This window comes from Mercurialis annua, linkage group LG3 (assembly GCF_937616625.2).
Source record: "Mercurialis annua linkage group LG3, ddMerAnnu1.2, whole genome shotgun sequence".
Lineage (NCBI taxonomy): Eukaryota > Viridiplantae > Streptophyta > Magnoliopsida > Malpighiales > Euphorbiaceae > Mercurialis > Mercurialis annua.
Window position 1 is genome coordinate 60,937,773 of NC_065572.1, and position 18,661 is coordinate 60,956,433.

At 34.3% G+C, this 18,661-nt stretch overlaps 1 protein-coding gene and 1 long non-coding RNA gene across 2 annotated transcripts; both read left to right on the forward strand.

Moving 5' to 3' along the window:
- Positions 1-319: 319 nt before the first annotated feature.
- LOC126675184 (uncharacterized) lies at positions 320-1,308 on the forward strand. The gene is made up of 3 exons (XR_007639695.2): positions 320-402; positions 492-576; positions 1,151-1,308. It is a non-coding gene; the product is annotated as an uncharacterized LOC126675184 (long non-coding RNA).
- A 3,401-nt stretch (positions 1,309-4,709) lies between these two features.
- Positions 4,710-13,438, forward strand: LOC126671992 (zinc finger protein BRUTUS-like). Its single transcript, XM_050365840.2, has 14 exons — positions 4,710-5,222; positions 5,901-6,110; positions 7,198-7,392; positions 7,477-7,829; positions 8,266-8,491; positions 8,668-8,836; positions 8,960-10,189; positions 10,339-10,510; positions 10,592-10,813; positions 10,893-11,030; positions 11,540-11,774; positions 11,878-11,937; positions 12,642-12,713; positions 12,786-13,438. The coding sequence occupies exons 1-14, from the start codon at positions 4,902-4,904 to the stop codon at positions 12,927-12,929; spliced, it is 3,747 nt and encodes a 1,248-aa protein (XP_050221797.1). The 5' UTR covers positions 4,710-4,901; the 3' UTR covers positions 12,930-13,438.
- The last annotated feature ends 5,223 nt before the right edge of the window (positions 13,439-18,661 follow it).

Sequence of the window (18,661 nt, forward strand, 5' to 3'; positions counted from 1 at the left end):
TCAGGGTACAATTGAAACACAAAAATGAAAAATAGGGTAAAATTGACAAATTTGCAACGTCAGGGTATGATTGAAAAGGGGCTAAAAGGTCGGGGTTTTTTAAGACATTAGGCCTAATAAATATGAAGTGTTTAGTTTTATGTTAAAGTTAAATGAAATTTCTCTTTTTATATTATTCGTTTTATTTTTATGAAAATTTGATGCCGTTTCATAGTTGGAACATGTTCAGGACACCTCATGATCAGATAAAAAAAAAGTTAAATGAAATTTTTCTTTTTATGTTATTCGTTTTATTTTTATGAAAATTTTATTCTTTTATAGTCAACGATTGGAGACCACAATCTGTTTTTACTATGCCTCCAAGAAAAAGGACAATTATCATAGCAAATGTTATACGTTCTGGTAAAAATTAATAAATGTCTATTTTCTCTTCTTTCACTTGGTTCTGTTACCTACAGCGTTCAATAACCTACATGATATTTAATTTGTAGATAAAAAAATTCACAAAGGAAGCAAAGGCTAATAGAAGAAGAATTTTGACAAGAAAAAAAAATGCATTAACAACAAATATTATAGGTAAGGCACTTTATGATTTATTTTTTTTTATATAATTAGAAGAGAGGGGAGCGCTTGTGGGAAAAAATCGATTCCACAACCTAGCAGATTGCTGTTTAGCGCTTATATCATTTGAGATATAACTCATTGGTACTTTATGATGTTATTATTTTGATTATACATACATTTTATTCATAATAGTTGCCCTATTCGACTATACAGATGGTACTTTAACTCCTTTGAAATTTACAAACTGCATGCAAGGTTCAAATAGTAATTCAACTCTTTCGGAACTTAAAAGTTGTATGTTAGGTATTATATACAGATATCAATCTCTACTTTAATTTTTTTTTATCATGTCATGCATGTTTGCACCAATCTTAAGTTATTTCTTTATATTCTCCTGGCCTTTGTTTTCATATATTTTTGTTTGTAGATAAACAATTTGTAAAACAAGCGAGAGCTATTAGATTAAAAAATTGATGACAAAGAGAAATGCAATGTCAAAAATTCTATATATAAAATTCTAAATGACACCTTTATTTTAAATTTATAAATGTATATTCATGTTAGTTTACTTTATTTAACTGTACAGATATTACTGTAACTCGGGATTTCGGAAGACCAACTTTCATATGAGTTTTGTGATGCAGTTTTGTAGTTTGAAGAAAGGAGTGAACGAAACAAAAAAAATTCTCATCGAAAATTTTCATTATGTTGCATGCAAGGTAAAGTTCAACTTCCTCTAATGAAAGATCCTCCAAATTTTATAAAAAAATACTCAATAATGAAAACAAAAGAAGAAGATGTCATTATATAAACAATAGCAGGAGGTTCAATGGAATGTTCTCTTTTACGTCAATGGGAGATAGATTTGATAATAAAATAATATGGGTAGAGGTAATTATGTGTCAAAAATTGATGGTCAAAACTATCAAAAATTGGTGGTGAAAACTATCATAAAATTAATATGGGTGTAGAGGTAATTAAATTTTTTTATGTGTAATATGTATGCTTCCAATTGAATCTTACTGCAAATTAGATACCAAGTTCAATGCGAGAAATAATAATAATTTATTTATATATATATATATATATATCACAATTTTTTGGAATTAATAAAACTACTGTACAATATAAAGTTCCATTTAGTAAAATATTTAAAGATTTTTTTTAACGTTCTCCTCTCAGTTGCAAGCTTTCTTTTATTGACAAAATATTAAATATAATTAAGACTTTAATATTATAAAGTACTACATAATCGTATTATCACTACTATTATAACATTAATTATACTGATGCAAATTTCATATTTTATTTTGTTTTCTGCATATGAAGTGTCACTTATACAAATAAATATGAAAAATTTGATATTTTCTTTCAAAGTCCTTCCAAAAATAGCTATATAAATGAAAAAATCAAGCATAGATGATTTATGATATTTCCAATTAGCGTAGGTATAGCTAATTTAGTAATTTATTTTCAATATAAAAAATAAATAACCTAATCACTCATATTTTTTTATAGGTCATTCAAATTTTATATTGCAGCTCAAAATTCAAATTATCTAAAAAAAATTGAACCTTGAGTTTCTTTATTATTCATATGCCATGTTAAATAAAATCAATATGATATGATATTAAAATCTGTTCTTTTTGTTATTGGAATCTATCAATATTTGTTTGTAGAAAAATTAGTACAAAGACTTCGTAATCTAAAGCAGTCTTACAAAAAAAAGGAAACATGCATATGCAAGTTTGGTCTATGTGGTAATCAAACACGCATTTTACAGTGGAATATGAACATCAATTCTATTATCTATTGCGAAAAAAACCAAATCACACAATTTTTTTTGATGAATATCGTAAAATATTGAGAAGTATGGTACCTGATCCACATTTCATTACCAAAAATAGTTGCAGATAGACCAAAAAGATCATTGGAGAGATAAATAACAAATACCAATCGAAAAAATAAAATGGAAAAAATATATCATACATATTCAATATTTTAAAACAATTCATTATTAGGATTGTTAGATAGTTTTTTTATTAGATCATAAATTATGTATTTGAATTTTAAAAATCATTTATATTACTTATTTCAAAATTCAATCACTCACAAACAATATATAAATTTAATTCCGCGCAAATGCGCGGGCTTTCGACTAGTATTAATATATTACAGGTAGATAAATACAAAGAAGACATTAATTTATTTTTTAATCCTTCCACAACAACTCTTGATTCGAGTCGAGTTCCACGAGTGATGTGTGTTCGAAGCAATCAAATCGAAAAAATCAACTACTCAATTTATTATATTATTCATAAAAGAAACACACATTTCATTTCTTTCTCTAGTTTAAATTTTTAATTTCACGATCATGAATCACCCATAAATTCCAACACCTCACAGGTCATAACTGCTAACCTTGTATGAAGTGACGTGTTTTTGCGCAGTGTCTCAGGAGTAATATTTTTTTTTCAAAAAATTGTGGGGCTGGCAAAGTTTTTGGGGTATTATTAATTTAATATTTATATTAGTAATTAAACACATGAATAGTAATACTTAAGGAGGAGTTTGGTGTCCAAATAAATGGTAATAAAAAAATTCGTAGAAAGATTTAAGATAAAAAGATTAATATTTTTGTAAGGATTATAATTGTTCTTTTCAGTGATATTAAATACTTCCTCCAGTCTATAATTTTTTTCGCATTTGACTTTAACATAAAAAGTACAAAAATAATTAATACATCTTAATTTATAAACACTTTTTCTAAATTACTTCTATATTAAAACTTGTTTACATTTATAACTATTAATTTTATTTGTTTATTGTATTTTTTTAATAAATTAATGAGGGACAAATATTAAAAAATACTAGCAATTAATGCTCTTATGATATTCTAAAGTGATAAATATTATCATTTTTTTTTCAAATGCGACAAATATTATGAACTGGAGGGAGTAAGATGATTAAATCATTTTATCTTTGATTATAATGTGGTCGAATATACGGATTGGACCCTCTCGTTTAGTTCGGTTTTGAATTTGGACCTTAATGAACTTTTTTTAATGGAGGTACTTAACATTATAAAAATATTTCACATCGACCTTCCGAACCTAAAATGTCACATGTCCGTTAGTGATTGACCAATTCAACCCTGACATATTAGGTTCAATGGTTTACATGGCCAATGACTAACGGACATGTGACATATTTAGGTTTTGGAGAGTCCGATGTGAGATTTTTTTTTGTAACGTTAAGTACCTCCATAAAAAAAGGTTTATTAGGGTCCAAATCCAAAACTGAACCGAACGAGAGAGTCCAATATATACTGTGGTCAAATATACGGATTGAACCCTCTTGTTTGGTTCGGTTTTGAATTTGAACCCTAATAAACTATATTTTTCAATGGAGGTACTTAATGTTAACAATATTTCACATTGACCCTCCAAACCTAGAATGTCACATGTCCGTTAGTGATTGACCAATTCAGCGCTGACATATTAGGTTCGATGGTTCATATTGGCCAGTGACTAACAGATATGCGGCATATTTAGGTTCAGAGGGTCCGATATGAGTTTTTTATAGCGTTAAGTACTTCCATCGTAAAAAAAAGTTCATTAAGGTGCAAATTAAAAATCGAACCAAACGAGAGAGATCAATATGTACATTTAGCCTTATACTGTTAAGCATTTAAACGTCTCTTTTTTTATAATTAGAAAAATGAAAGGGTTTGTGGAAACGAATTGATCTTTAGTAAAATGATATTCAACGCTTATATTGTTTGAGCTATAATTCATGAGTGGATTTTAATCAAGTTAACTCAATATTAAACAGATTAAACCTAGAGAAATAAATTTATCTTATTATAAATGTTGAGAAACTAAAGTATTAGTATGTAGCCATACAAATATTTGAGAAATAATTATGAAAATAACCCCAATATTTAAAACTTATAACAAATCCAGTCCTATTTTATATTTTTAACAGTCAAACTAATCAATATTTTATGCTATTTCTAGAAATAGATGGATTTATTGTGAAGAAAACTTAGTAAACTGAAGATGACGATGGAAACAAACAGACCAAACGGATGAGTGCCGCGTGGACTTATATCTATAAAACCCCATTCATCTTCTTTCTTTTCCTTTCTTTAGCCTAAGAAAAAAAAACAAGGACAAAAAAAACCAGTACAATCCACATTTAATAATAATGTATTCTTTTTAAACACTTTCATACAAACAAACAGTAAATGGAGGCTGCAATTTGAGAGAAAAAAAATCAATTAGGTATTAGTAATTTTCTCGGAGATCGATTTGGCGACGGTTATTCCGGTGTCAATGGCGACGCCATTTTCAGTAGCGGACGGAGGCGGAGGAGGAGGCGGAGGAGTTGCGATATTGGCTGGACCGGTGAAAACAATAGATCCTTCTACGAAGAATAACAATAATTGTGTTAATCATAGCAATAAAAACTCGGCTCTTAAATCTCCAATTCTTATTTTTCTGTTCTTTCATAAAGCTATTAGGTCGGAGCTCGACGGTCTCCACCGTGCCGCTGTGGCTTTCGCCGCCACTTCTGGTGGCGATATTAAGCCGTTGCTTCAGCGGTATCATTTTTTACGAGCGATTTATAAGCACCACTGCAATGCGGAAGACGAGGTAGGTCGTGAAAATTAGTGTTTAATTCTGTTGCTGATAGTGATAGATAAGCTTAATTGAATTTGTCATCTGATGAAATGTTTGGATAAGTTGTCCATTTATTTCTTGTTTTGTTGAATTATTTTAATAGGATAAGCTGAAATGAAGTTGTTGAGCTTTTAAAGCTTATCAATTTTTATTTTATTTTATTCAAAAAAGCGTGCTCTTCGATTAGGGATAACTTATAGCTTCCGTAGAACAGGTTTAGAAGGAAATGACTCAGATTCCTTGTAGGAATGTAATCCGGCTCCTTGTAGAAAGATTTATTCTCGCACGATTGGCAGAGAATTCGAGATGTAGTCTTTTTGGTTAGATCTAAAAGTAGTTTTACGCCTGCTTTATTTATAGCTTTTGCAGAATTATTCTTGAAACGGCCATATGTGTGCGTGTGCGTGTGAGTATGTGTTTGCAAGGAAGATATTTAGTGTAATAATCACATCGTTGGATACTTAAGATCAAGAGGAAAGTTTGACATTTCCCCTTGTACTTCAAATTTTTGTCACTTCTTTAAGAAGATAAAAGCACGCCAAGAGACATATGTTTTTATTATCAATGCAGCACTAGAAGTTTGGATTACTTTTTCTATTATTTAGGTGCTATCATATTGGAGATTTTTAATATGTTATTTCGCATTTGTAGGTTATCTTTCCAGCTCTTGATATACGTGTTAAGAATGTGGCTAGAACATACTCTCTTGAGCATGAGGGAGAAAGTGTTCTTTTTGATCAATTATATGAGCTTTTGAATTCTAAGAAGCCATATGAAGAGAGCTATCGTAGAGAGTTAGCTTCTCGTACTGGAGCTCTCCAAACATCAATTAGCCAGCATATGTCCAAAGAAGAGGAGCAGGTATTTGTTTTTTTCATAAATGAGAGGATAGGACTGTGGTTCTTAAATTTTAAATCACATTTCGGCAAAATTGTGTGGTACAAGGTTAATATCAGTGTAACTTCCTGGGATGAGCTAACATTTGCTAAATTCTTCATTGTTTACATCTATTGGGGTTAAATTGCACATTCTTGTAGTTTGGAATCATATGAGGTTCGGGATTTGCAGTTCCTTATTTATTTGCTTGTGAAAAATGTGGAACTGCTTGTTATGATCAGAAATGTTGTCTTTGTTTCATCTTATGGTGATTTTTACATTGCTTGGTTGATGGGAATCTGGAAAACATATTTGCATATGCTTTATCAGTAATCATGTGCTTTTGAGGATCCCTACCCTCAATTTTGTGAGTCATATTCAATAAAGTAGTGAGTTTAAGAATTGGTTGTGTTGGTTTTGGGGTAATTGCATACATGCTTTGGCAGAAGTGGGCATTTAAATGCTTAGGTTGACATGATTAGTGATGATCACTACTTCGAACCCTAGTTATTTAGTTTCTAAACACTAGGAATATCCTTATGCGAAATAGGCAATATGACAGGGGTTGACATAAGACGATGCCTTTGACCTGCTGAAGAAATTTTTCTGCTGAATTGCCAATAGAACAAACAACTTAGATTACACAAAAAATCCTCAACTCTCAAAAGAAAACAACTTAGCACCCGGTTGGTATAGTTTTGATTATTATAGTCATCCGTTTAATAAATAAAAAAATGGATGTGGGAAGTTTCCAAGATTACATTAAATAAAAATCTCGAAGTACACAGAAATGGTGATAATTGTGTTTTTGATACATAATTTGCTATTTCAGAAGGTTGTACTCAAAACAGTCTTAATGCAATCATTATTATGGTAAATTTAAAATGAGGTTCAGATTATGTTTGCTTGTTATGTTTAGTGCCGTGTCCCCAGGGCTTATCCTTATATCTTTCCCTCTGTTAATTTGTAAATAAGTGCCTTAGCTTCCGTATTTTGCTAATAATTCAATTAGTATTTTACATGCTGAAGTGAAAAGAATTATACCTCACCAGCTTGTGGTTGAATGTTCTAGGTCTTTCCCTTGCTTATTGAGAAGTTCTCTTTTGAAGAGCAAGCTTCACTTGTATGGCAGTTCCTATGCAGCATTCCTGTTAATATGATGGCGGAGTTTCTTCCCTGGCTATCTTCCTCTATATCATCTGATGAGTATCAAGATATGCACAAATGCTTGTACAAGATTATCCCTAAAGAAAAGCTTCTTCATCAGGTAAGAGCCTTTTGGGTGTGCTTTACATCTGTGGATCAATTTTATGAATGAAAACAATTCTGACCTAAACTTCTGCTGATGAAGATAATTTTTGCCTGGATGGAAGGTACAAAATTGTCTGATGTGCGTACAGGTTTCAAAGATGATTCTCAGACCTTGTTCGAAGATTCCGGTCGGCCGGCCGTAATTTGTCAAAGCAAGAAGATAAGTTGTGCTTGCGAATCTTCTAGTGCTGGTAAAAGGAAACATATGGAGTTAACGGATTCAACTGCATTCCATCCCATTGACAATATTTTGCTTTGGCATGCTGCGATAAGAAGAGAATTGAATGACATAGCTGAAGCTGCTAGGAAGATACAACTTTCTGGAGATTTTTCTGATATATCTGCATTTAATGAGAGACTACTTTTCATTGCTGAAGTTTGCATTTTCCACAGGTGCTTTTAATTTAGTCTTCTTATTTTGTTTGAAATTATTTTCAATAAATTAAGCATAGCATTGTCCAAATGCAACAAGCTATATGTTTAATTGCAGTGCAATAAGTAAGCACGGATGATTTTCTTGATACTAGTGCTTGATAAATTCTTGCATCCTTCATTCCATTTAGATTTGAAAGTGCAATCTTGGCTTATAGCTTAAAAACTTGTAATCTGGAAAGTGTGGAAAGCACTATGTTAATTGCACATCATTTTTAAAAAAATTGAACTTTAGTATTTCTATCTTCTTTCAGCTTTGTGCTTTTCTGGGCTTTACATCTAGCTTAAAACAGATTTGAACCCTGTATCTATTTTAAAACAAGTTTCTCTTGTTAACTTTGTTGTAACCATTTTTCACCTTTGTGAAATGGCTTTTGTTGTCCGTCTTGGAGTGCAGTATTGCTGAGGACAAAGTTATATTCCCTGCTGTAGATGCAGAAATCTCTTTCATCCATGAGCATGCAGAAGAAGAAATTCAGTTTGACAAGCTTAGATGTTTAATAGAGAGCATTCAAAGGGCTGGCGCTAATACATCTCTCACTGAATTCTACTCAAAATTGTGTATGCAAGCTGATCATATCATGGACTCCATAGAGAAACACTTCCAAAATGAGGAAGCTCAGGTATATTGTTGTTGCATTATTGCGATGAAGCAACTCTGGCCGATTCATGGCATATGCTCAATAGCTAGATCTTCTTTTTTGTTATTTTTTTAACAATAGTTTTTGTGCTACTACCACATTCTTTAGCATTTACATTACGTCAATTTTGCATCTGACAAACATACTTGTTCTGCTAGGTTCTTCCACTTGCTCGAAAGCATTTTAGTGCCAAAAGACAGCGTGAACTTCTATATCAAAGCGTATGTGTGATGCCCTTGAAATTGATCGAATGCGTGTTACCATGGCTTGTAGGATCATTAAGTGAGGAGGAAGCCAAGTCTTTTCTTCAAAACATGTATATGGCAGGTTGAGCATTATTTCCAACTTTTCTTCTGTGTTGTTATGAATTAAATTTGTTGACACATTTATTTTATATTGTTCTCTGCATTTTGTCCTTCTGTCATTCTCTAACTTGTTGAGATGATGCAGCTCCAGCTTCTGATTCTGCATTAGTTACGCTATTTTCTGGTTGGGCTTGCAAAGGTCGTCCTAGGAGCACTTGTTTATCTTCAGGTGCAATTGGTGGTTGTCCTGCAAGCGGTTTCACTGGGAGACAGGAGGATAGTAAACAATCATTTTGTGAGTGCAACCCTAAGATATCCATTGAAAAGCCTTCTTCTATTCATACAGAAGAAGAAGATGACAGAAGGCCAGTTAAGCGCGGAAACATAGTTTTACAGGAAGAAAATGATGCTTGTCATGCCTTAGAGACTACGAATTTTCCAAAATTATCTTGTAGTAATAAGTCATGTTGCGTTCCTGGGTTAGGAGTGAACAACAGCAACCTAGGAATTAGTTCTCTTTCTGCAGCAAAATCTCTGCGGTCCTTGTCTTTTAGTCCTTCTGCTCCCTCTCTTAACTCTAGTCTTTTTAGCTGGGAAACAGATGTAAGTCCCACTGACACAACTTGTACATCACGTCCAATCGATAACATATTTAAATTTCATAAAGCCATTCGTAAGGACTTGGAATATTTGGATGTTGAATCCGGAAAACTCAATGATTGTAATGAAGCTTTGCTTAGGCAGTTTACTGGTAGATTTCGTCTTTTATGGGGTTTATATAGAGCTCACAGCAATGCAGAGGATGATATAGTATTTCCAGCATTAGAATCTAAAGAGACGCTTCATAATGTTAGCCACTCTTACACTCTGGACCACAAGCAGGAAGAGAAACTATTTGAAGATATATCATCTGCGCTTTCTGAACTTACTAGACTTCAAGAACACATGAAGAGTAACAGACCTTCTGATGATCTACTTGGAAATCATTATGATGCTTCTGTTTATAATGATACTTTAAAGCAGTATAACAAGCTTGCAACAAAGCTTCAGGGCATGTGTAAATCTATACGTGTAACTTTGGATCAGCATGTGTTCAGGGAAGAACTTGAGTTGTGGCCTTTATTTGACATGCATTTTTCTGTTGAGGAACAAGACAAACTTGTGGGTCGCATTATTGGTTCTACAGGTGCAGAGGTGCTCCAGTCAATGCTGCCGTGGGTAACATCTGCTCTTACTCAGGCTGAGCAGAACAAAATGATGGACACATGGAAACATGCAACAAAAAACACAATGTTCAGTGAGTGGCTGAATGAATGGTGGGAGAGTACTTCTGCTGTGCCTTCACAAGTGACTTCAGAGAACTGCATATCACTAGGTGTGGGAGATACTTTTCTTATTGTTACTACAAATTTGATATAAACGTTGAATTTTCACTTCATTAAAGTAGCATTTTGTTTTTGCTTGCAATTGCAATAAATATAACATTTTTGGGATTTTCCTGCATTTTTTTTCCATTTGATTTAGGTGCTGATCTCCATGAAAGCTTGGATCACAGTGATAATACATTTAAGCCTGGCTGGAAAGACATTTTTCGGATGAATCAAAACGAGCTGGAAGCAGAAATAAGAAAAGTCTCTCGTGATTCGTCTCTTGATCCAAGAAGAAAAGCTTATCTCATTCAAAATCTCATGACCAGGTGTGTTTATGCTGTGTTTGTTTGCTTGTTTAAACTGTATTTTTTCTGAATATATTGATGAAGTATATACCGGATCTTCAGTCGCTGGATAGCTGCTCAGCAGAAGTTGCCTCAAGAAAGAACTGATGAATGCTCAAGTAGTGAAGACTTACTTGGAGCTTATCCTTCATTTCATGATTCAGAGAAACAAGTGTTTGGGTGCGAGCATTATAAGCGGAACTGTAAACTTCGTGCTGCCTGCTGCGGCAAGTTATTTGCATGCAGGTTTTGCCACGATAAAGTCAGTGACCATACAATGGAGAGGTATTTCTTTTCCAATTGTCTTCTGGTGTTGGCTGGACTGGTTGTCATTTATTAACTGGAATTGTATTTATATTCTCAGGAAGGCCACAACTGAAATGATGTGCATGCGCTGCTTGAACATTCAGCCCGTTGGACCAGCTTGCACTACACCTTCTTGTGGTGGTTTTTCAATGGCCAAGTACTATTGCAGTATCTGTAAATTCTTTGATGATGAAAGGTATGGGCTTTAGTATGAAATTCCTTCTTTTGTTGTTGCTTGAACATCCAAAACAAAGTATTTTGCCAAAATTAACAAACTCGCTAGCTGATTGTTGAATAAATGCTGGCTTATAATAAAGAACCTGATACAAGCGTCTGTCCTTTTTCACGAATCTTGTGCCGAGTGTCCTGTAATTTTCTGTGTCGAAATTTGTTAATTATATTAAAAGGGTGCTTGGGAGTCAGTTGTGTGATATGCCCTATTTATGTGAAACATGAAGAGAATGATGAAGCATGCGTGTGCCATGTACTATCAATTTAAGGAAAAATTAGAAAAACTTGATTGAAGTAAAAACTTTGCTTTAAGTTCTCATTTTCTTACGGAACCATAATAAGTGTCTAATGGCTTTAGTCTGCTTGTCATATAGAATAGATCCTTTTACTTCTTTTGCTTTGTTTTCTTTTTGATACAAACTTGGCATTGTATCTCTTACTGATAGAGTCCTGCTTTTCTTTTAATACTGTCAGGAATGTCTATCATTGTCCTTTCTGCAATTTGTGCCGTGTTGGGAATGGACTTGGAAATGACTTCTTTCATTGCATGAAATGCAATTGCTGCCTGGCAATGAAATTGCTGGATCACAAATGCCGAGAGAAAGGCATGGAGATGAATTGTCCGATTTGCTGTGACTGTTTGTTCACATCAAGTTTAAGTGTTAAAGCTCTTCCTTGTGGCCATTTCATGCATTCTAATTGTTTTCAGGTCTTTTCCTTTACTGCATTCTAATTGTTGTGCCACCTTTTTTTGAATATTGCATATTATTGCAGTTCTTAGTACCTAACTTCTGGGTGTCTTTCTCTAACAGGCATATACTTGCAGTCACTACATTTGCCCAATTTGTAGCAAATCCATGGGTGATATGTCGGTAAGATCTTGTGAACTATTATCTGTTGAACCTGCTCAATTTTTTTGTCCATTATCAGGATGATACTCATGTTGAATATCCATGCAAAAAAATTACATACTAAATAACATGTCTTTTACTAGAAAAATCTTGCGAGTTTGAGATACGTCAAATAACCAATTCACCCAAAAGTTCAAACTGTTGGGCCCACAGGCTTCATGCTATTGCTCACTGAGCTTGAAGTGTGAACTAACAAGCACACAAGCCCATCTCATCTTGTGCTCAGATTATTCTATTATTTCTTTACCAAATGGGGGTTGTCAAGGATCAAACTATAAACCTTTCGGTCATAAAGGCTCTAATACCATGTTAAGCCCATCTTACAACTAATTGGCATTAAGTGGAGCGGAGAGGTCCAACCGAAATATAAACACATATTCACTTGCACACAACTAATGTGGGATAATCCCATTTCCGACACTCCCCTCACACGTAGCATGAACGGGGCGTGAGGGCCGGTCATGATTTCTTAATGATTTGCATCCTTTTTTATCAAGATGTGAATCAATGACCAAACAAGTGCCAGACATATAACCGATTTATTTCGATTTGGACTCTGAATAGAACATATGCGTGCCCTCTGCACACCCGAATTTGTGTTGAGACTGAAACAAAGAGATACATTTTATGAGATTCCTTTTAAGACTCTTATTCCTTCCGTTTAGGTTTACTTTGGCATGCTTGATGCTCTATTGGCTTCCGAGCAGCTTCCCGAAGAATACCGGGATCGCTGTCAGGTAAATTACAGAGTCCTGTATTCCAATCCTTGGTATTTTAGTTGATACTAAAACTGATTTCTTGTAATACAGGATATTCTATGTAATGACTGCGACAAGAAGGGCACAACACCATTCCATTGGCTGTATCATAAGTGCGGGGGCTGTGGATCGTATAATACAAGAGTGATCAAGGTTGATTCAACAAATTTAAACTGCACAACTCCAAACCAGTGAGATCATCACTCTTTTATAGCTGATATAGGGTGTGAATACATCTGCACGTCGCAACACGGCTTTGTAAATGATACCGTAAAATAGTTATTTCAGTCTTCCAATTTTTTTCCACCTGCTTTGATCTCACGTACTCTCGCTAATCGGTAGCAGATGGAAGGAACATTTAAGTACATATTTTCTTTTTGCTGTTCCTTTGTTGATGGCTAACATGAGAAAAAAATATACTGCAAAATAGGGAACTTATTTTAAAATTTGAATTTATAAGTGGCACATATTGTAGTTTGACAACCTTCGATTTGAAGAGCAAACAGCCTTGTGAATATGCTGAGTGGTGTTTAGCGGTGATGGGGGCGGTGGTTGCTGAAGCATTTTGGTGGTGGAATGTGATGGTCAACACGTTTGATACGGTGGTGGTGTTTTGAGGGCAAATAATATGTTCGATTTGTATCTTTTATGGGTGAGAACATAGTTAGAAATTGTCTTTTCTCAATATCAATTTGGTTTTGTTATCTTATGCTCTCAGTATCAAGAGGAGAAGCTTTTTTTACGATATTCTCAATTATATAAAAAAAAAAACAGCATTTTTTCTGTACAAGAAAAAATTGGAAACTTTGTCAATGTATCTAACTTTTTGAAAATAATTATAAAAATACTAGGACAATTTGAGTTAAAAATTATCCAAGAAAAATATATACTTAAAAGCTGATGTGATATTGATTTCGATGCATTTAGGTGGATATTATATCATTTTTTACGATATTTAAAAATGAGGTTTGCTACGGGTTCTGGAGCAATCACTCTTGTTCCCTAACCGGTTGCAACGTCAAATTGGATAGTAACAAAAATAATGTGTTTCACTTGGATTAATCAAGCCATATGTATTTTTTTCCAATACCAAAAATGAAATCGTGAAATGATGTTATTTCATGTTACATGAAGGGAAGTTCTCTAGGCTATACTGAAAATCTCATGATGTGTGTATCATGTGTAAATATAATCAATCTCAATCGATATATTTAGGGTGCTTACATTGATTTTAAAATTTAAGAATGATAAAATTGCAACTATTTTGCATAAGATTGATTTTGAAATTATCATATTGGAAAAGATCACGGTTATTCATGAGAGGGAGAGAAGCATTTATTAAGACTGTCATCTCTGCTGTTCCTACTTATGCTATGACGTGTTTTAGACTTCCAGTTACTTTACATAAACGCATCGATTTAATGGTGGAACGACTCTGACGGGACCAACAAAAGGAAGGAAAACAATTGCCTTGGTTATCTTCAGTGGTGGACCCATAAATATTTAATAAAATGGGCAAAATTGTACCGAAAGTTTGTAAGATGGACAAAATTGACAAAATATAAATTTTAAGGTGGGTAATGCTACAAAGTTTAAGGCGGAAAAACTATACTATTAATTTATATATTCATATTTTCTCAAAAATTCAAAATAATGAGGCGGTTAACTACCCACCATAAACTCTTTCTAGGTCTGCCCCTAGATATCTTCGAAGTTGTTTTGTTCAAAAAAGTGAAATGTAGGATTAAGATTTATAGGTCTGCAATTTTTTAATCAGGCTTTATTGGCTAAACAAATTTGAAGACTATACAAGATCATGATTCTTTATTGTTTCAAGTATTGAAAAATAAATTTTTCAGATCATCTACATCCTTTTCGAGGTTGGAGGAGGCCTTCAATATGGTGTTCACTTATTCAAAGAAGGTATGATTTGAAAAATAAATTTAAGTCTCTCTGTCTCTACTATATAAGATTCATGTGTGCTAGGAATTTTTCCTTTTATACCAAAACTTCTTCCAAATGTGGCTGCTACATGAGTACCTTTGCTAGTTCATGACATCATACAAGTACACATACTTGAAAATTATTTTTTGATAAAATATATATTTCCGATAGAATATGTTAATATGATTTTATTCTTACCATTCCCTTATTCATTCTTACCAGATAGTTTACTTGGCATTGTAAATATGTTCCGTATAGATTTAAAAAAGACTTCTCATGTTGAGCCATTCGAATCATAAAATAACCAAATTAGATTGGCGATATTTATAGAACATGAACTTAACCTTAAAAATTAAATGTTTTGTATGGAGAACTCTTCATAATACTTTGTCTTTAGGACAATAATTAATATTCGAATTATTAAAAAAAATTGTATTCATTATGGGGAGGAAAAATTACGCTATCTGTTATATATATGCAATTTCTCGTAAAACGTTTGGTTTATTTCTTCTCTAACACTTAAGTATCACGATTCGAAATCTCGGGTTGATAGTGGCGCTAGAAAATGGGAGTGCTATTTTCGGAGTCCGTAGCAAGTTTAAATTCATTATGGATTTTTCGCTTTTAAAAATTGTTACTCCCAACGTCCATAAAAGATAGGCTATTTCTATTTTAGGCGTCCCAAATTATAGACTTGTTTCCATTTTTAGAAAGTAGTTAACTGGATAAATATTTAAAATACCCTTAATTGAATTAGCTTTAGTCAACTAAATTAAAGTGATAATGGCTTTGATAATAACAATAATGTTTTTTGATGGTTTTAATATTAAAAGTAGTTTTATATATATTTTGTGAGTGATTTTGAATTATAAATCAATAAAAATACATTAAAAAGAAAAATGCATTAAGTATTTAATAAGAATATTATAGGAAGTTAGTATTATTTTAACTAAATAAACTAAATTTCTTAATAAGTGTGTAAATGAAATAAATCTATCTTTTATAGACAAAGGGAGTATAATAAACATATTTCATTTTCTGGAAAACATTCTTTTCAAAACTTATAACATTTATCAATTTTTTTTTTGAAAATAGTATTGGAACACTAGAAACTAGGACATGCATCAATTGCCTTGAAAACACAATCACCCTATTTGAAAACACAATACCATATCTGTATAGTCCACTTTTATATAATCATTAATAGAAAACCACACAGCTATCAAAAACTATATATAAATATCACTAATTTTATATCAGAGTTTTATAAAGTAAGAACTACTAATATCTGGATTAACAGACTTCCAAAATACCCCAACTACGTACTGTAGTTTTAGAATTGAAAACAGTTTTCAGTAAGTTACTTGAAAACGACTTCCAAAATAAAGGAAGAAAGCCTAACTCTCGAAAGTCACCCTTGACCTGAAAGGGAAAATATTATTAGGTCAGTTAAAACTAAGTGAGTTCACATATTTACTAATAAACATTAATGAAAAAATAAATCACATAATAATTGATAGATCCAGATGTCAGATGTGAGGTTTTGGGTTTGGGATATTGACTTTGAGAAAAGGATTTTGGGTCTTGAGTATCAGAACTCGCGTATCTGATCTCGAAGCTGCTTCTTAAGTCTTTAATATGATGATAGTGATGGTCTAGTGTATGGAGCATTTGTTCGTTCGTGTTGTGTGGCCCTAAATCCGTGAGTTTGTGTCCCTTTTATAGTGTTTGTAGCGCGTTTTGTCCTTTCCTTCTTTCCTAGCCGATGTAAGATTTGTGGCTCCTTCGTTTTCCCTTCATTTATTTGTTTATTACATCATTAATCCCCTCCTCCCATGAGTTATTGCAATGGCTGGATATTTATGCTAAGCTTTGATCATTGGGATCTATGCTGTTTTTCCGTTTGTGTATTATCCTGTTTTTATTCCGTTGGTGTTGCCTTGTCCGTTTGTTTCTATTGGCTTTTGCTGACCTTCTTTATTTCCAAGTTTTGCTCCATTTTCTTCCGGACATCTAAGGCGGCTGGTACGACTTTCATTTATTTTTTTTTTCTTCTGGATTCTGCTTGTGTTTTTTGTACCATGTTTTGGTTGCTTGATTTTGGTTGATCCAACCAAAACAGGCTACAAAGTGGCTCAGGGAGACTCCATGCTCTGTGTAGGTATTCTGGGATGGACGCCTGAAGCGGCTGGAACGGCCTCCGTCTGTTTCTTCTTTCTTCATTTCTGGGTTTTTCATGTGCTTTTCGTAACTTATTTTGGTTGCATGGTTTTGTTTAACCCAACCAAAACAAGCTACGAAGAGGCTCAGGAAGACTCTATTCTTTGGTCTTTCCTTTTTTTTTTTGTGATTTTCTTCTTTCCTTTTCTTTTATTTATAGTGCCGTGTGGTAGTGCATTTATATCTATCACGTCTTTATGAATTTGTCTTTTTTTTTGCGCATCGTACTTCTCTTTCCTGGTTTCTTTTGACGGTTGAGTTGTTTATGCCTCTTCGGTTCTGGTGCCACAGTGGTTACGGTTACTTAACTGCCATTTATTACTTCTGCCTTTTCCCTCTTTTCCCTTTTTGTTTTTTCTCTTTGCCTTCCCAGGAAAGCTTATAAATAGTTCCCCTCTTTGATATTTCTTTTCTTTACTTCTTTTGGGATTTCCTCTTCATCTTTCTTCTCCTTTTGTTTTTCTTTTTTTTATCAAAATGGCCAAAAATATTTTTGACGCTATGAATGCTGGTATGTTGAGTGACGATGAGGTCACCGTTATATCTAGCCTTCCTTTACTTGATCGACCGGTCACGCCTTTTATTTCCCTTTTGTAGGCTAACAAGGATGGGCCTTCCGCTTCTGACGGCGATCTTCCTCCTTCAACGGCTGCTGCTTCTTTGGCTTCTCCTCCGCCAGTCATGCCTGTTGTTGCCTTTTCTGGGCCCTTTCTTCCGTCACTACTGACTCCGTATCGGTAGTGGTGGTGTCTTCTCCAGCAGCTACGTCTCCCGCGTCTCTTCCTTCTGTCTCTTTTGAGGGGACTAAGAAGCGTCCTACCTGGCTCTCCAGATTCTTCTTTAGAACCTGCCTCTCGCCCTCGTCGGGACGTTCCTCGCTCTACTTTTGCGCTTAAGGGTAACGTTGTCGACCGGGACTGCTTCATCTTGCCGAAGGGATCCCCTCTTGACTCAAATTAGATATGGAATGCCGTATCAGGCTATCTTGGAAGTAAGTGTCTGTTATCTATTTCTGGACAAGTTCCTGGCGTGGGAGGTGCGCCATCTATTTATGTCAGCTGTTTTTGTCTCCTTGACGCTGTTCGCCGGCTGGAGGACGATCAGACTCGCGTTTCAGCCTATGTGAATTCTCGGTCGGAGGTTGACTCCCAGTTCGAACAGATGTCTACGGCCTTGAAGAGGGTGCGAGAGTCGCACCGATCTTCGTAAAAAGACTGTAGTTGCGACCTCGCTAGAGAAGCAACTTGATCGACGCGACAAACAGGTGGAGTCATTGTAGAGTTCTTCTCCGTCGCAGGATAATCATATTGCGGACTTAGAGGCCGCTCTAAATAACTTCCGTTTGGATCGGGCGGAGGTGGAGGCGGAGCTTGGCCGTTTGGAGTTGCACAGCCAGGCCCTGGAGAACTAGCTAAAGGAGGCTACTGGTGTAGTTCCTTTAATGTTTCAACATTACCGCCGGTCTATTAGATCTTTCCTTCCTTTATGTTGATTTGACTCTGTTACGTGGCCAGTGCCTTCCTACCTTGGTTGCTCAGAAGTCTGCGATTGAGGCGCCGGTTAGTGCTTCCCCTTCTCCCGGGGGTGTGTCTCCCGTTTCGGCCTTGGTTGTGGGTTCGACTTCTCCTGCCCCTTCTTCTGCTGCTATTTTTTTTGCTTCCTCGTCTTCGGTGACCGGGTCTTTGCCTACTTCTACCGGTGGTGCTTGATTGAGGATTTACTCTGACTGTTTTGCGTCTCTTCTCTTCTTCTTCTTTTTATTG